This window comes from Mesoplodon bidens, assembly GCF_964165515.1.
Source record: "Mesoplodon bidens genome assembly, chromosome: 7".
Taxonomy (NCBI): domain Eukaryota; kingdom Metazoa; phylum Chordata; class Mammalia; order Artiodactyla; family Ziphiidae; genus Mesoplodon; species Mesoplodon bidens.
Genome location: NC_138164.1, coordinates 32,284,766 through 32,304,644, shown reverse-complemented (window position 1 = coordinate 32,304,644; position 19,879 = coordinate 32,284,766). Strand labels below are relative to the sequence as shown.

Below are 19,879 nucleotides of genomic sequence, written 5' to 3'. Positions count from 1 at the left end.
GAGTAAATGTGAGACACTCAAGTTAGATTTTTTCCATCTTCTTAGTCCCTATAATGCAGTATACCAGTCATAAATAATGAACCATGTTCCAAGCCCTATACTAAGCCCTTGCCTTTCATTATAGCATTTAATTCTCACATCAACCCTCTAAAACAAGCAGGTTTATCCCCATCTTACAGACGAGAAGCAGAATAAGAGAGTTAAAAACTTGTACAAGGTTACCTAATAAGTAAGTGGCAGAGCTGGAATTCTAATCTTAAACCAAAGGTGATGACTTCCAAGTTGTCTTCCTCCCACCCCTCCCTTCTTCCTCTTGCCTTTTTCTTTCTCTTCATTTTACCACACGTTCCAACAAATTTTGCTCAAAGATTATTATGCCTATCCTCTGCTTCTACTTCCTTGTGGAATAAAGTTCAGAGAAAATGAGTGAAGGGAAACATATTTTATTGTCTATACGTACCTCCTGTGGTCCTGACTATTGCTATTTATGAGAAGGTTCATAAATCAGAGAAATCTTACATTCTCTGAAATATCCTAGCAACGAAAGTTGTAAATCAAAAATGATATATTGCCTAGGTTTTCAAATTAAAACAAGCTGACCGGGCTTCCCTGGTGGCGCAGTGGTTGAGAGTCCGCCTGCCAATGCAGGGGACAAGGGTTCGTGCCCCGGTCCGGGAGGATCCCACATGCTGCGGAGCGGCTGGGCCCATGAGCCGTGGCCGCTGAGCCTGCGCGTCTGGAGCCTGTGCTCCGCAACGGGAGAGGCCACAACAGTGAGAGGCCCGTGTACCACAAAAAGAAAAAAAAAAAAAAAAAAGCTGACCAAAACTGAAAGCACAATTCCCATGGTACTATCGAAACCATATTATCCAGATTTCCAAAAGAAAAGTCTATTTCAAGATCACATGTGTATAGATTCCTACTGAACTTAGTGTTTATCATAGAAGACAACTACTTTTTCTTTTTGAAGTAGATAATAACATTAGGTAATAGTTATGAATTATAGTTCCAGGCACTGTGATACATAATTATGAAAACCTTAAAAAGTAGGTACTATTATTATCTCCGTGAGACAACTAAAGGACAAAGTGGTTAAGAAATATTTTCAACCCATCAGCTAGAATGGTAGAACTGAGATTCAAGCCCAGATCTTTCTCAGTCCCAGAAGAATAATTTTACCACTTACACATACCACCTTATCTACCCTATTGATAGGAATAACAGCATAATCTGAACTCTTTAGGAAACACCACTGGTAATTTTTTTTTAATTTTGGAAGCTCTTTAACTTTTTTTTATAAAGTGAGCTTAGATGATAATCAGTTAACTGAAATATTTGTATGTTACATCAATTCAGGTAGGAATTTTTTTTTTTTAATTTCTCTCCTGACTCCCATCTTCACTATATTATCAACTTCCTTTCCCTCTTTCCATTCTTTTGCACTTTTCTGCCGAAACCCGTTCTTGGATTTGCTCCTAAATTATGTGACCTCTCCCAGGTCTCTAGTAAACCTGTATTATTTAATGAGCTATGTAAACATCTACTGTAATAGATTTGGAAATTTTTCAGGGACAAAAAAGAGAGATTAATAAACGATTTCATCCTGTATTCTTTTGTTTAGTTGAAGGCTAATTAAAGCATGTTTTTAGTGTGATTGACTTTGTTCAGACTATTACACTTAGAAAGAGTTCTTTGAGACTCAAGCTTAAATTCATGCACGCTTAAACTAAGGTAGTACACTATATTTTAGTCACTCTGAGCATTTACAACCAAATATATAAGATAAAAAGGGACAAAAGTCTACATTTCAACATGCCAGATAAGGCACTAAAACAGCAAGACATTTATATATTGTTGGAAAGGTATTAATCACGTTATTCATTCATGGAAGACTAATGTTCAAAAAGAACTTCTTAAGAATAAGAGTTTAACTCATTAACCATGCATGTAAATTTGATTCTCTAAGCTAATAAGCTCATGGCATTTATCAGTAGCCAACGGAGGGAGAAAAGCATCTAGCTGCTTAATTCTAAATCAGAGTTTCAATAATTATATTGAAAATAAATTTGGTTTTATGTAAATATATATTTCTCTGAACTCAATGAAAGCATTTATTACATGTTTGATTATATTAGTTTTATGCTTCTAACAAGAATTATAGAACTTTTACAATAGAAGGGCTCTGAACGATTAAGTCAAATCTCTACATATCATGAATATGTTGTTTTAAAAATAAAAGGATATAATTAAAATCAGTGTTGACTTCAGAGATAATAACTGTGAACCACCAACTTGAAAAGGAAACCAATGAGCATGGGTTCCACTGATCATCTGCCTGTAATTAGGAACTTTAACCCAATTAGAATTAGAGTACCCAATTCAAACATTGTGATCCTGACACCAAAACACAATGCCTGAGCTGCATCTATTAAAGCCTTAGGTTTTCTTTTTTGTTTGTTTGTTTTTCCAGTTTTATTGAGATATAATTGACATATAATACTGTATTAGTCTAAGGTGAACAACATAATTAGTTGATATATTTATATACTGCAAAATGATTACCATAAGTTTAGTTAACATCCATCACCTCACACAAGTACATTTTCTTCCTTGTGATGAGAACTTTTAACATCTTCTCTCTTAGCAACATTCAAATATACTCTAAGAGTATTGTTATCTGTAGACACCATGTTGTATATTATATCCCTAGAACTTATTTATCTTATATCTGGAAGTTCGTACCTTTTGACCATATTTCCTCATTTCCCCCACCCTTCATTCCCACCTCTGGCAATCACCAATCTGTTCTCTGTTCCTGCCAGTTCCATATTTTTAGATTCCACATATAAGTCAGATCATAAAGTATTTATCTTTCCCTGTCCAGCTTATTTCACTTAGTATAAGGACCCTGATGTCCATCCATGTTGTCTCGAATGGCAGGGTTCCCTTCTTTGTACGGCTGAATAGTATTCCATTGTATAATACACCACATTTTCTTTATCTATTCATTGATCCATGGACATTTAGGTTATTTCCATGTCTTTAAAGCCTTAAGTTTTCTGTTAGTATTTCCTATTATATCTAGTAAGCCTTTCTTAAAAAAGAACAGTTGGTGCTTATACATATATACTATTAAAACTCAATGAACTATGGTGCCTGTTTTGTGTCATTTATTATACATTAAAATTGGATGACCTTTATTTACATTATTTTATTTTATCTTTATTTACATTTATTTATTTTATCTTCTTAAAAGAAATTAGTAGAAGTAGGAAGGCTTCAAAGACTAATTTCAAATGATAAAAGAAATTTTACAGAATCTAGGTCATTTATGGATAATTTGATATGGAAGTAACCCACACAGAAACAAATTAAATTCTTCTTTCTTGGTTCCTCAAAGTGGAAATTTTCACCACATTTTTCATTAGTTTATTTTTAATTTTTTTTACTCACAAAGTTAAAACTTTTGAAAACTCTAAATATGCTTTTTAAAAAATAAAATCATTTGGGCTTCCCTGGTGGTGCAGTGGTTGAGAGTCCGCCTGCTGATGCAGGGGACACGGGTTCGTGCCCCAGTCTGGGAAGATCCCACATGCCGCGGAGCGGCTTGGCCCGTGAGCCATGGCCGCCGATCCTGCGCGTCCGGAGCCTGTGCTCCGCAACGGGAGAGGCCACAACAGTGAGAGGCCTGCATACCGCAAAAAAAAATAAAAATAAAAAATAAAAAAAATAAAATCATTAATAGACTATGGAACAATACTACCAAAGCTCCAGAAGAAATATTTGACCTCAAATCATGACTTGTATTTCATTCTACTCATACTTCTTTAATGAGCTTCGAGAGAGATGCTCACAAGATAGCCTATAGCCTACTCTCCAACCCTAAACTAGAGGTTCCAGGCATCCTCCTTTTAGATGATGCTTGAGGGATGAATAAAATAGAAAAGGATGCTCAGTGCCTAGTCTTTCCACAAAATCCATGATCATAGGGAGGATATCTTCAAAGAAAAATATTCAAAATCCTACATTTGGGGTATAAACTAGCAATTCCAATGTAATAGATGAAGTAGGTGATTGTGGTAGATATTACTTGTAATATTATTTACCTGTTAATTATTGTCAGTGATGAATGTGAAGCATATGTGTGTGTGCACAACTTTTTATATTTTACAAACAAATGGTACTAAGAGAAAGCATAGTGGCACCATATCAACAAATTAACTTGCTTCTGCTATTTATCTGACCATGCATTGATGGTCACAATATTCAGAACTCTGAGATTAGCCACTGAGGGTATATTTGGAAATGTGTAGCCCTACCCTTTTACACATACAGTTAAACCAGTTTTCCTCCTGTGTGCTTTACTCATACTATACAACAGAAAATGAATTTAAAACTACTACTCTATAACAGTGGTTTTGAGACATGGTGTCAAGGCAGACTGATATGTCATAGATTCTTACATGCAGTGATAACTTATGACTACTAGTAAAAAACTCAAGTTAAATCATCTGCCTGCTCTTCATATAAATTAGGGCATATTCACTGTTATTGCTCTAATACCATCATTCTTCTTAGTTGAATTCCTTTTGATTTCCTGATTTAGAGACAAAGGGGTATCCAATTCCATGTAATTCTGAGGGAATTCATGAGAGTGAACTCCACATATGAATAATCCTTAATGTGTATGTACCTGTGAAAAAAGAAAGATTGGTAGCTGCTTCTGTATATATCCTTCTACATGTACATGAGCAAGACAAGAACTCATGTTCACGGAGAAAAGTGTCAAGGAAATGAAATTTGGACCTGGTGAATAAAGATCATCTATTTCAATGGAAGCAATGATAGTGTTCTCTCCCACCACCGTGGTCCAAGAAGAATTGGTTTTTTCCTTTCTAGTAGCATATAAATTCTGCATCAGTTTTTCCTGTATATAAAATGCTGTGTGAATATCTACCAGTAATTAACAGCCTTCCACTCCAAGTAGGTAATAAATGGGAGTGAATTTATTGTTTATGAGTATATCAATATTTTTTAAACTATATGCTGGGATATAAAAGCAATGCTGAAGTGTAAAATTGCTAATGCAGACTCATAGCCTGGAAATTTATTTCTTTTAATAATTTTCTTCATTTAATAGCTTTTCATTTGAAAATATTCCCTTTCAACTACATATTTTGTGGTTTAGTGCCATGAAGAGGAAATTTATTCCTTTGACACATTTATTCTTTTAATAGTTTTGCATTTGAAAAAGCTTCACCAGGTATCTATATATTTTGCAGTTTGCAGAGAGGTTCATTCTTGACAGTTTTTTTAAATGTTTATTCATTTAAATAGGTTATCACTCCATGGAACTGTTGCTAAGATTTCTTTAAACTGGAGTTCTAGTAAAGCAGTAAGGTTAATGTCAACCTGTGCACTTTCCAGGGTCTCTGTAAGCCCTGAAATCACAGAAGATTCACATCCTTAGGAAGAAGAAAACATGTAGGGTGAAATTTAACTAACCATTAGCAGATGTCCTTGACTATAGTGTTAATTATGATTTGGACCTTAGTAACCACAGAGCATTTATACAAGTGAACTAGTTTGGAGATGCAGTATGTGGCCATGAAAAATATATATCACACTCCCCCACATAGATTTGAAAGCAAGGTATTTGTCACAAACATTTTGTTTAATATTGAATAAGACCACTTTTACTTCCAAACACATTTTGATTTGTTTATTTGGGGATGTTACCCAACCAGAGTAGGGTTATGATGCATTCTTGGTGTAGGGACACTTAAATTGTATATCTACGTATTGTCCTCACTCTTGGCCCATTTTTAACGACAGTTCCAAAGACAACACCCACCAATGTAAGTGGAAGAAGTGGAAGAAGGCACGAGTTAGTCATCGCCTGGGAGGTAAGAAAGCCTACTCAGATGTCAGAACTTGTTGATTCCTTAAAAAAGAAAGTTACACATAGAGTATCAGTATTTGGTATAGAGTAACTGAGTAACTTCTGTTTAAAGGAGGTTAAGAAACACTTTGAGCATGCGTTACTCACATGAATATTTCCAACATGAACTTTTCTCATTTTCATACCAAGTCTAACGTGTGCCATACTGTCATATAGGCTGTCTCAGTATATAGTTTGAATGATTAAAATACATACTCTCACAAATTACTTCAGACATTTATTTGGCTTAGTTTGATATTTATTTACTTCACAATTGAATAGCACCCTTGATATTTTTGGAGGCTAAAACCATTAAGGTTTTTCTGGAGTAGTGACTAGGTTATCTCATTTATCCCATACAACTATGCTATTACTGGGGATAATTTTCCTTGTTTTACAAATTATGAAACTGATGCACAGTTTGAGTACTTTCCTGAGAAGCAGTAGAATTGGGACTTTGAATCCAAAACCCTTATTCTTTTGTGTCCCTCACTGTATGACCTCCAAAATTCCTTCTGTCAAAGGAAAGGAACAGGGAAGAAAGAGTGTGAGAGGTACATTTATTTTCCATAAAGCCACCTTCCTTCTTTAATGTTAACTTTATTATCAAATATAGCTATGTAGCTAACAGAACAATGCGTTAGAATATGGAGATGGAAATGACTATTGGAGAAAACAACCAATCCCTGACCATCTCTAAGAACAATGATAGAATGTACAGAAACATACAGAAAAACTCCTTTCCCCATTAAGAAATCTGCCATGAGCACATCCTCTGACCTGTTCTTCTGTTCATATGCCTCTTCTTCAATAAAACTTTATGCCTTGTTTTTGATTTCTGCAGAGGTATTAACTTCTTAATACCTGACCTTCGCTGAGATCAAACCTCTCTAAACGGAATTGCCTTCCCTGTCAGTTTTATGTCTTAGTCAGCTGGGGCTGCTATAACAAAAATGCTGTAGACTGGGTGGCTTATAAACAACAGAAATTTAATTCTCACAGTTCTGGAGGCTGGAAGTCTAGTTCTGGAAGGCATTGGTGGATTCAGATCTGGCAAGGGCCTGCTTTCTGGTTCATAGAACACAATTTCTCACTATGTCCTCACATGACAGAGGGGTAAGACAGATCTCTAGATTCTATATAACAAGGGCGATAATCTGATTCATGAGTACTCCACCCTCATAGCCAAGTCACCTACCAAAAGCCCATCCCCTAATACCATCACATTGTGTTAGGAATTCATCACATGAATTGTGGGGGAGAAAGGGGTATAAACATTTAGTCTATAGTACTTTGATATAATAGGCTTTGTCTCTTTTCCTCCACTCAATACATAGTTTTTCTTAAATAAAAATTCAAAATAAGAAAATGTAGCAAATGTTTATTGTGTATCTTTTTGTCAAACATTGCATTAGGCAATGTCTGGTAACTGCTCCACTGACTAGTTAATCACAATTACTATTTTCTATGGTGTGCAATTTATGCTCATTTAACAAATTTAAATGTAAGCCATGGAGTACAAGTCTCTTGAAAAAATTCTGTATTCTAATTTTTTCATATGTTAGTAAAGCACAACAGTAATTGAGAAAAACCCTAGAAGAAAGGTCTTACATTAATTTCACTGAGGTTTTCTGTGCAAAGACCTCTGCAAAGCATTACCAGTGACAAGATTTTCCCGACCACCAGACCATATGACAGTTTTCCCCAGCATATTACATCCTAGTGTGGAATCCAAGGACCTTTGTTTCATATACATGACTAATTGGATCAAATTTGTTTCACTTCAAGAGTTTTCAATACTTCTGATGCTTTTCTTAAATACCAACTGATACCATTTAATTTTTTAATCTTATACCTTTAAAGCCTTTTAAATTTCCAGTGACTGCCAAGCTATTGTTCTATGTTGGCTTCCAATGTAATATAAAGATTGGAGAGTCTCCATTGCTCTAGTTATCTATAATTTTTAAAAAGTTAAAGATTAGAAAGAGTGGGGGTTTTGATCAATTATTTTCCTGATATTTCATTGCATTTTTCTTCTCTAGCCGGTATCAGAAGAGTTTCAGAATGGGGAAGGCTTTGGCTATATTGTGGCTTTCCGACCCAATGGAACACGTGGCTGGAAGGAAAAAATGGTGACATCTTCTGAAGCTTCAAAATTCATTTATCGAGATGAGAGTGTCCCTCCTCTTACTCCCTTTGAAGTGAAGGTTGGCGTTTATAACAACAAAGGAGATGGACCTTTCAGTCAAATTGTGGTCATATGTTCAGCTGAAGGAGGTCAGTTTTTTTCATGCTTATTATTTTCATTTAACATTTTAATATTTTATTTTGGTACATGAATGTGACACTAATGTAATATATTAGATAATACAGGTACACCAAAAGTGAAAATAAAACTTACCCATAGTCCCACTACACTTTTTAGATATATTTTCCCAAAAATTTTTCCCAATAATTTTTTTGAAAAAAATTGATCAGTCCATATACTTTGCTTTATGTTCTTCACTCCCTGATGATGTATGCCAAATACCTTTCCATGACAATAACAATATTAGTACTCTGGATGGAAGGACATTTAACCATTCTTCTCTGTTTCACAATTTAGATTATTTTCTATTTTAACCTTATTCTAATATAAATTAAGAAATTTAGATAACTTCTATTTTAATTGAAAATTTTAACTTATGTGAAATAAATTTAAATAAAGACTCCAATAACTACTCATTACTAACCTCATACACAAAACAGCCGACTGATAAAGAAGTATCAGACAAGATTTTTTGTTTGAAGCTTTTCACACGTGGTATCATTAAATCCCCACAACAATCTTGTCTAATAGGCTTTATTATCCCCATTGTAGAAAAAGAGAAATTGAAGTCCAGAAAAGTTAAGGAACTTGTTAAAAATAGTTAAATAGTTTCTAATTGAGAATTAAGCCCAGTCCTTTCAATCATTAAATCCTTGATTTGTCTAAAGCAAGCTGCCTTCATACGTATAACCTAATATAATTCTCAGTATAAAACTACTAGGTAGGCAGGACCTAACCAGGAAACCCATTTTACAGATCAGTAAACTGTAAATCTGTGACTTATTCATGGTTACAGTCAACAGGTGGTAGTGCTAGAGGGAAAACTCAGTTTCCTACATCAAAACCCTTGGTTCTGGGCTTCCCTGGTGGCACAGTTGTTGAGAGTACGCCTGCCGATGCAGGGGATGTGGGTTCGTGCCCTGGTCCGGGAGGATCCCACATGCCGCGGATTGGCTGGGCCCGTGAGCCATGGCCATTGAGCCTGCATGTCCAGAGCCTGTGCTCCACAATGGGAGAGGTCACAACAGTGAGAGAACCACATACCGCTAAACAAAAAACAAACAAACAAACAAACAAAATCCTTGGTTCTTTCAAGTTTTAATACAAAAATGCATTTTCTGAGTGAGAGAAAGCTTGATAGAGTTAACTCCCTAAAGTTAGCTTTTCTACACAGTCCTTCTTCAATTCAAGTGCACAATTTCAGTTGGCCCTGAAAGTAACTAAAATGCCTTACAGTCCCTAAACCTGACAGAAGACTGAGCTAATGTTACACCAAAGGCAGCACACATTTGAGCTCCCAAATAATTATTGTTTTCTCATAAACTGACCCTTTTACTTCCTTTGTGCCCACATGTGTGACTTGAATAGCTTAAGAGAATTACCAATCTTTTTGGTACGGGGAATTCATGGTGGGGGAAATAAGTAAGGTCGTTTGAATACTGAAGCACAAAGGTAGTTTCTGATTTATATAAGATGTAGTTTTTCAGCACTAGCTGCCTTGTATTTTATGACATAGAGCTACATTTTGAAGCAGAAGTAGAAAGTTTTTCCTAGTATAAGAATGAACAGGAAAGTGAAGAATCAAGTAATAATAAGGAATCATAGGTGTTCTGATGAGATATTCATGCACTTAGCGTCTCAAGTTTCTGATGTTTTTTCAGATAGATAGTATAGCCAGTCTCCACATTACTTATATTAACTCTTACAATCAAATATGAGGTAGAAATCTCAAGCTGCAATCTATTTTGCAGGAAATTGAGACTCAGAGAGGCTAAGTAACATGCTCAAATCAACCCAGTAAATAACAAAAGTTGTAAATAACTGTAGTAAGTGACAGGGCTGGAATTTGAACACAGGTCTGTATGACTCCAAAGCTAATGCTTTTAATCACTACCCTATACCTTCTCATCAGGAGTGTCTTTAACAATATTTCATTATTGTATTATATTAGTGTATATAATAATAATATTTTACATCATTTTTTACTCTGATATCTGTTTTGAAGTATGTTTTATTCAGGAAGTGCATATTCTTGTGGCTTTAATTTATTTAACCTAACTATAAAGTGCATGGTCCCAAATGTCATGTAAGATGAATTGGAGAGGTGTGTACATGCTTCGTATGGTAACACCAGTGTTACCTTTAAAAAATCCAGATTTGTATGTTCCTTGTCAACCTTTGCTTTAAAATTAAATTATAGCAGCCACCATGGGTTGTTTATACTGTGTTTTCTTAAACTTGAAATGGCTTGCCTTCAGAGATTTCTCTTTCCAGCTAGATAGGAAATATGTATATTTTCTTTCAAAGGCACCGAGGTTGTTACTGTAACATATTTCATAGTAACACTTCATTTACTTTGGTGGACTGAAATATGAAAGATACCAGGCAAATTAAATCCGAATAGAGGGAGGAGCTTCAAGATGGTGGAGGAGTGAGATGTGTAGATTGCCTTCCTCCCCACAAATGAATCAGAAATACATCTACAAGTAGAACAACTCCTACCGAACACCTACTGAACGCTGGCAGAGGACCTCAGACCTCCCAAAGGCAAGAAATTCCCACGTACCTGGGTAGGGCAAAAGAAAAAAGAAAAAAACAAAGACAAAAGAATAGGGATGGGACCTGCACCTCTGGGAGGGAGCTGTGAAGGAGGAAAAGTTTCCACACAATAGGAAGCCTCTCCACTGGCAGAGATGGCGGGGGTGGTGGGGGGAATCTGCAGAGCCACAGAGGAGACCACAGTAATAGTGGTGCAGAGGGCAAAGAAGATAGATTCCCGCATAGCGGATCAGTGTTGACCGGCACTCACCAGCCCAAGAGACTGCTCTGCTCACCCGCTGACCGGGTCGGGTGGGGACTGGGCGCTGAGGCTTGGGCTTCGGAGATCAGATCCCAGGGAGAGGACTGGGGTTGGCTGTGTGAACACAGACTGAAGGGGGCTAGTGCACCACAGATAGCCAGGAAGGAGTCCAGGGAAAAGTCTGTCCCTGCCTAAGAGGCAACAAGACCATTGTTTCGGGGTGTGCAAGCAGAGGGGATTCAGAGCACCACCTGCCTAAACGAGCTCTAGAGACGGGTGCGAGGCATGGCTATCAGCACGGACACCAGAGACAGGCATGAAACACTAAGGTTGCTGCTGTGGCCACCAAGAAGTCTGTGTGCAAGCACAGGTCACCATCCACACCTTCCATCCTGGGAGCATGTGCAGTCTGCCACTGCCACGGTCCTGTGATCCAGGGAAAATTTCCCTGGGAGAACACATGGCGTGCCTCACGCTGTTGCAACATCACACCTCCCTCTGCTGCCACAGCCTCTCCCCACATTCCATACCCCTCTCTCCTCCTGGCCAGAGTGAGTCAGAGCACCCTAATCAGCTGCAACTTTAACTCTGTCTTGTCTGAGTGAAGAAGAGATGCCCTCAAGTGACCTACATTCAGAGGCAGGACAAAATCCAAAGCTGAACCCCAGGAGCTGTGTGAATAATGAAGAGAAAGGGAAATCTCTCCCAGAAGCCTCAGGAGCAGTGGACTAAATCTCCACAATCAACTTAATGTACCCTGCATCTCTGGAATACCTGAATAAACAATGAATTATCTCAAAATTAAGGTGGTAGACTTTGGGAACAATGATACATATATTTTTTTTTTCCTTTTTCTCTTTTTGTGAGTGTGTATGTGTATGCTTCTTGGTGTGATTTTGTCTGTATAGCTTTGCTTTTACCATCTGTCCTAGGGTTCTGTTTCTTCATTTTGTTTTGTTTTCCATTTAGTATAGTTTTTAGCACTTGTTATCATTGCTGGATTTGTTTTCTTGGTTTGGTGGCTCTCTTCTTTCTTCCTTTCTTTTTTTATTACATTTTAATTTCTTTTTATTTTAATAATTATTTTTATTTTCATAACTTTATTTTATTTTATTTTATTTTAATTCTTTCTTTCTTTTTTTTTTCTGAACCATGTGGCTGACAAGGTCTTGGTGCTCCAGCCAGGTATCAGGCCTGTACCTCTGAAGTGGGAGAGATGAGATAAGAACATTGGTCCACCAGTGAGCTCCAGGCTCCATGTAATATCAAACGCCTAATGGTCTCCCAGAGATCTCTATCTCAACCTTAAGATCCAGCTCCACTCAACAACTAGCAAACTACAGTCCTGGACACCCTATGACAAACAACAAGCAAGACAGGAACATGACACCACCCATTAGCAGAGAGGCAGCCTAAAATCATAATAAGGTCACAGACATCCCAAAACACACCACTAGACACAGTCCTGCTCACCAGAAAGACAAGATCCAGCCTCATCTTCCAGAACACAGGCACTAGGTCCCTCAACAAGGAAGCCTACACAACTCACTGAACCAACGTTACCCACTGGGTCAGACATCAAAAACATGGGAACTACGAACCTGCAGCCTGCAAAAAGGAGACCCCAAACACAGTAAGTTAAGCAAAACGAGAAGACAGAGAAACACACAGCAAATGAAGGAGCAAGGTAAGAACCCACCAGAACAACCATAGACAGTCTACTGGAAAAAAGAATTCAGATTAATGATAGTAAAGATGATCCAAATTCTCTAGAAGGAATCAATAGCAGAATAACTGAGGCAGAAGAACTGATAAGTGACCTGGAAGATAAAATAGTGGAAATAACTACTGCAGAGCAGAATAAACAAAAAAGAATGAAAAGAATTGAGGACAGTCTCAGAGACCTCTGGAACAGTATTAAATGCACCAACATTCGAATTATAGGGGTCCCAGAAGAAGAAGAGAAAAAGAAAGGGACTGAGAAAATATTTGAAGAGATTGTAGTTGAAAACTTCCTTTATATGGGAAAGGAAAGAGTCAATCAAGTCCAGGAAGCACAGAGAGTCCCATACAGGATAAATCCAAGAAGAAACATGCCAAGACACATACTAATCAAACTATCAAATATTAAATGCAAAAACATTTTTTTTAAAACAGCAAGGGATAAAAAATCAAATAACATACAAGGGAATCCGCATAAGGTTAACAGCTGATCTTTCAGCAGAAACTCTGCAAACCAGAAGGGAGTTGGAGGACATATTTAAAGTGATGAAAGGGAACAACCTACAACCAAGATTACTCTACCCAGCAGGATCTCATTCAGATTCGATGGAGAAATTAAAAATTTTACAGACAAGAAAAAGCTAAGATAATTCAGCATCACCAAATTAGGTTTACAACAAATGCTAAAGGAACTTCTCTAGGCAGGAAACAGAAGAGAAGGAAAACACCTATGATAACAAACCCAAAACAATTGAGAAAATGTGAAAAGGAACATACATATCGACAACTACCTTAAAACTAAATGGATTGAATGCTGCAACCAAAAGACATACACTGTCTGAATGTTTACAGAAACAAGAGCTGTATTATATACTGTCTACAATAGACCCACTTCAGACTTAGGGACACATACAGACTGAAAATGAGGGGATGGAAAAAGATATTCCATGCAAATGGAAATCAAAAGAAAGCTGGAATAGCAATTCTCATGTCAGACAAAATAGATTTTAAAATAAAGGCTACTAAAAGAGACAAAGAAGGACACTACATAATGATCAAGGGATCAATCCAAGTAGATATAACAATTGTAAATATTTATTCACCCAACATATGAGCACCTCAATACATAAGGTAAATGCTAACAGCCATAAAAGAGGAAATCAACGGTAACACAATCATAGTAGGGGACTATAACACCCCACTTTCACTAATGGACAGATCATCCAAAATGAAAATAAATAAGGAAACACATGCTTTAAATGATACATTAAACAAGATGGACTTAAATGATATTTATAGGACATTCCATCCAAAAAAACTTAATACACTTTCTTCTCAAGTGCTCATGGCGCATTCTCCAGGTCAGATCATATCCTGGCTCACAAATCAAGCCCTGGTAAATATAAGAAAATTGAAATTGTATCAAGTATCTTTTCTGACCACAACACTATGAAACTAGATGTCAATTACAGGAAAAAATCTGTAAAAACTACAGACACACAGAAGCTAATCAATACACTACTAAATAACCAAGAGATCACTGAAGAAATCAAAGAGCAAATCAAAAAATACCTAGAAAGAAAGGACAAAGAAAACACAATGACCAAAAACCTATGGGAGGTAGCAAAAACATTTCTAAGAGGGAACTTTAGAGCAATAGATTCCTACCCCAAGAAACAAGAAATATCTGAAATAAACAACCTAACCTTACACCTAAAGCAATTAGAGAAAGAAGAACAAAAAGCCCCCAAAGTTAGCCAAAGGAAAGAAATCATAAAGATCAGATCAGAAATAAATGAAAAAGAAATGAAGGAAACAATAGCAAAGATCAATAAAAGTAAAAGCTTCTTCTTTGAGAAGATAAACAAAATTGATAAACCATTAGCCAGACTCATCAAGAAAAAAAAGGGAGAAGACAAATAAATAGAATTAGAAATGAAAAACGAGACATAACAACTGACACTGCAGAAATACAAAGGATCATGAGAGATTACTACAAGCAACTCTATGCCAATAAAATGGACAACCTGGAAGAAATGGACAAATTCTTAGAAAAGCACAACCTTCGAAGACTGAACCAGGAAAAAACAGAAAATATAAACAGACCAATCAAAAGCATGGAAATTGAGACTGTGTTTAAATATCTTCCAAAAAAACAAAAACCCAGGACCAGATGGCTTCACAGGCGAATTCTATCAAACATTTAAACAAGAACTAACACCTATCCTTCTCAAACTCTTTGACAATACAGCAGATGGAGGAACACTCCCAAACTCATTCTATGAGGCCACCATCACTCTGATACCAAAATCAGACAAAGGTGTCACAAAGAAAGAAAACTACAGGCCAACATCACTGATGAACATGGAGGCAAAAATCCACAACAAAATATTAGCAAACAGAGTCCAACAGCACATTAAAAATCACACACCATGATCAAGTGGGATTTATCCCAGGAATGCAAGGATTCTTCAATATACACAAATCAATCAATGTGATACACCATATTAACAAATTGAAGGATAAAAACCATATGATCATCTCAATAGATACAGAAAAACTTTTGACAAAATTCAACACCCACTTATGATAAAACCCTCCAGAAAATAGACATAGAGGGAACTTACCTCAACATAATAAAGGCCATATATGACAAACTCACAGCCAACATTGTTCTCAATGGTGAAAAACAGAAAACATTTCCACTAAGATCAGGAACAAGACAAGGTTGTCCACACTCACCACTATTACTCAACATAGTTTAAGATATTTTAGCCACAGCAATCTGGGAAGAAAAAGAAATCAAAGGAATACAAATCAGAAAAAAGAAGTAGAGCTGTCACTGTTTGTAGATGACATGATACTATACATAGAGAATCCTAAAGATACTACCAGAAAATATCTAGAGCTAATCAAGGAATTTGGTAAGGTAGCAGGATACAAAATTAATGTACAGAAATCTCTTGCATTCCTATACACCAACGATGAAAAATCTGAAAGAGAAATTAAGGAAACACTCCCATTTGCCACTGGAACACAAAGAATAAAATACCTAGGAAAAAACCTGCCTAGGGAGACAAAAGACCTAGAGGAAGAAAACTATAAGACTCTGATGAAAGAAATTAAAGATGATACAAATAGATGGAGAGATATACCATGATCTTGGATTGGGAGAATCAACATTGTGAAAATGACTATACTACCCAAAGCAATCTACAGATTCAATGCAATCCCTATCAAACTATGAATGACATTTTTTCACAGAACTGGAAAAAAATTTTCAATTTATGTGGAAACAAAAAATACCCTGAATAGCCAAAGCAATCTTGAGAAAGAAAAATGAAGCTGGAGGAATCAGACTCCATGACTTCAGACTGTACTACAAAGCTACCTAAATCAAGACAGCATGGTACTGGCAAAAAAACAGAAATATAGATCAATGCAACAGGATAGAAAGTCCAGACGTAAACCCACACACATATGGTTACCTTATTTTTGATAAAGGAGGCAAGAATATACAGTGGAAAAAAGACAGCCTCTTCAATGAGTGGTGCTGGGAAAACTGGACAGCTACATGTAAAAGAAAGAAATTAGAACACTCGCTAACACCATACATAGAAATAAACTCAAAATGGATTAAAGACCTAAATGTAAGGCCAGACACTATAAAACTCTTAGTGGAAAACATACACAGAGCACTCTATGACATAAATCACAACAAGATCATCTTTGACCAACATCCTAGAGAAATGGAAATAAAAACAAAAATAAACAAAGGGGATCTAATGAAACTTAATAGCTTTTGCACAGCAAAGGAAACCATAAATAAGATGAAAAGACAGCCCTCAGAATTGGAGAAATTATTTACAAGTGAAGCAACTGACAAAGGACTAATCTCCAATATTTGCAAGCAGCTCATGCAGCTCAATATCAAAAAAAAAAAACCCAATCTGAAAATGGGCAGAAGACCTAAATAGACATTTCTCCAAAGAAGATATACAGATAGCCAACAAACATATGAAAGAATGCTCAACACCACTAATCAGCAGAGAAATGCAAATCAAAACTACAATGAAGTATCACCTCACACCAGTTCAGAATGGTCATCATTAAAAAATTGACAAAGTATAAATCCTGGAGAGGGTGTGGAGAAAAGGGAACCATCTTGCACTGTTGGTGGGAATGTAAATTGATACAGCCACTATGGAGAACACTATGGAGGTTCTTTAAAAAACTAAAAATAGAACTACCATATGACCCAGCACTCCCACTACTGCCTATATACCCTGAGAAAACCATAATTCAAAAAGAGTCATATACCACAATATCACTGCAGCACTATTTACAATAGCCAGGACATGGAAGCAATCTAAGTGTCCATAGACAGACAAGTGGATAAAGAAGTTGTGGCACATATATGCAATGGAATATTACTCAGCCATGAAAGGAAAGGAAATTGTGTTATTTGTAGTGAGGATGATGGACCTAGAGTCTGTCATACAGAGTGAAGTAAGTCAGAAAGAGAAAACAAATACCATATTCTAACACATATATATGGAATGTAAAATTAAAAAGTGGTTCTGAAGAACCTAGGGCCAGGACAGGAATACAAATGTAGGCATAAAGAATGGACTTGAGAACACTGGGAGGGGGAAGGGTAAGCTGGGACAAAGTGAGAGAGTGGTATGGGCAAATATGCACTACCAAATGTAAAATAGCTAGCTAGTGGGAAGCAACTGCATAGCACAGGGAGATCAGCTCGGTGCTTTGTGACCACTTAGAGGGGTGGAAGAGGGAGGGTGCAACGGAGATGCAAGAGGGAGGATATATGGGGACATATGTATATGTATAGCTGATTCACTTTGTTATAAAGCAGAAACTAACACACCATTTTAAGGCAATTGTACTCCAATAAATATGTCAAAATAAAAAAATCTGAATAGAGTCTGCCTTTGTTCTGAGAACAAAATTCAAACATATATTAGCATTTGCTCACTAATTAAATTTACTAATTTGGAACTTCCTGTGTAAATATTAATAAAGATTTAACACCATTAAATTGTGTTAAATGTGAAAAGCAGGACAATGGAAGGAAAAGAGAGCATTTGCCTAGGGTAAGCGGAGCTTGAGTTTCAAGCTCAGACTAACTGTATGGTCTTGGGCATTTTTTTCACCTTTCTGAGCCTTATTTTCCTCCACTCTAAAAATGAAAATCTAGAAGTAGAACATCGCTGGACGCCATTAAAAATCTAAGACTAAAATTTTGTCAATTTATTCTACATTCTTAAATATTCTTTTAAATTTTAATTGTCCCAGTATAGGTAATAATAACAGATCAACTTTTGCTCTATAATAAAAAGAGGGAAACCAACATCTTTTTTAGTCACTTGGCAAACTGCTTTACTTGAAAAGGAGTGAATATTTTCAAAATTGAACCATTTTTAAAAAGTCTCAAGGCCTGTAATAAACTGACAAAATAATATATTGTGCTCATGCCAGAGCAGGGGACTCTCTTCCATGTCTGTGGATGTTCACAGAGATTCACAGGGAGACTTTGTCATCATACTCTTGCCCAAAGCCCAACTGATCTGATTGAGACTGTATTTCTCCATAGACCACTTCTGTTTCTTTTTACTTCCATTAACCTAGTCCACCTGTCCTCTGTATTCTTAGATAAAGCAAAGAACAAGAGCAGAGGGACTGGCTTTCTATCTCTGTTTATGGGCATAGTTCCTTCCCTTCATATCATGATACAGCTACGCACCTAGAGTACCATGGAGAAGGTGCCACCCTTTCACCGCTGACATCAAGGCGGTGAAAAGTACCAGATGCCATATCAAACACAGCCATGTTTTTTGGAGGGAAGCACAGAGCACAAGGACTTCAAGGCACACCTGACAGTATTAGTTCTCAACCCATTTTCCACTGGCACATTGACAATGGATGACATTCACATCCAGAACACACTTCCATAAGTTCTTGTGTGCATTCCCCATACCTCTATGTTTTCCTTTTCCTCTCAAGAGACCTATTGGGATGCAAGTGAGAAGTTCATCATTGAAGGGAAAACCTTGAATGTAATCTGTTATAGAAGGATTCATCATTTATACATATAGATACTTAGTAAATCACTTGGGAAATAACCTTGACTCTTGCCACTCGGGGGTTGACTATTGACCTAAAGTACTGTCAGAAAAGCTCCAAATGGTTGTTTTGCTAACACCCTTGAGACTTTGAAACCTTTCAAGGTTTCCACAACAGAAATAATCCCGAATGGCTCTGTCAGTGACAAGCAACATTCTAAATAAACCTGGGAGGAAAGAGATTTGCCTTCTGGGACTTCCATGCACCATTCACATTTATCTATACCCTTTGAACCAGGCAAAAATTATGTGCATTCTAACCCTGATTTGACTTCAGGTCTCAGGGTATAATATAACCCATGCAATACTCCCATCTTGGAAACAATTCTATTTTTTTAAAGAATAGCAAAGTTCCAACATAATTGATTTTAAAGTGCATGGTATAAGTGATAAAAAGCAACATTTCCAACATGAGAAATCAAATTGGCCTTCATTTCCATATTTCTAGAAATACTTATTAATTAAATTTACATCCATTTTCCACTTTAGGTTTGGAAAGAGAAAGAACCTGAGCATTCAAATACATCTAATAGAAAAATAGAGGGAAATTCAGTATAGATTAATTGTAGGTTGAAATATTTGTTTACATGTGATGTGATTTAACTTTCTCTAGTTTTTTTGGCTTTTTCCTTATATGTAAAAATATGTGGCTTTTATTTTTTATTAAAGTCAAAAAGCTTCTCCTTGTTTGCAGAAAATGATATGCAATTATCCTCTTGCAAATTGAGCTACCACAGCTCAAATTAAAACCTGACTTTCATGAGGTGTTATTCTGCAAATCAGTCCTTAGCTGAAACTGAGCTCAGTGGGATTCATGTGAACTTGAAAATTAATAAATTGGCATATTAGTTGTAAAATACGAGGAATAATTTCCTATCTTTGCCAGATGATCCATTTGGATTAGTGCCTGTAAAAGTTCAGCTACAGCTGTCTTAACTGAATTTTTAAATAATGAAACCATAACC

General features: G+C 36.5%; 1 protein-coding gene across 3 annotated transcripts in view; it reads left to right on the top strand.

Annotated features, from left to right (window-relative positions):
- Positions 1-19,879, top strand: part of CNTN5 (contactin 5) — a gene marked incomplete at both ends in the record, with an annotated part of 849,213 nt that overhangs the window by 779,855 nt on the left and 49,479 nt on the right. For all 3 annotated transcript variants that reach the window (XM_081239350.1, XM_081239349.1, XM_081239348.1), the window contains 2 exons: positions 5,836-5,906; positions 7,984-8,218. In XM_081239350.1, the coding sequence (XP_081095476.1) occupies positions 5,836-5,906; positions 7,984-8,218 (306 nt within the window). The remainder of the gene's footprint in view (positions 1-5,835; positions 5,907-7,983; positions 8,219-19,879) is intronic.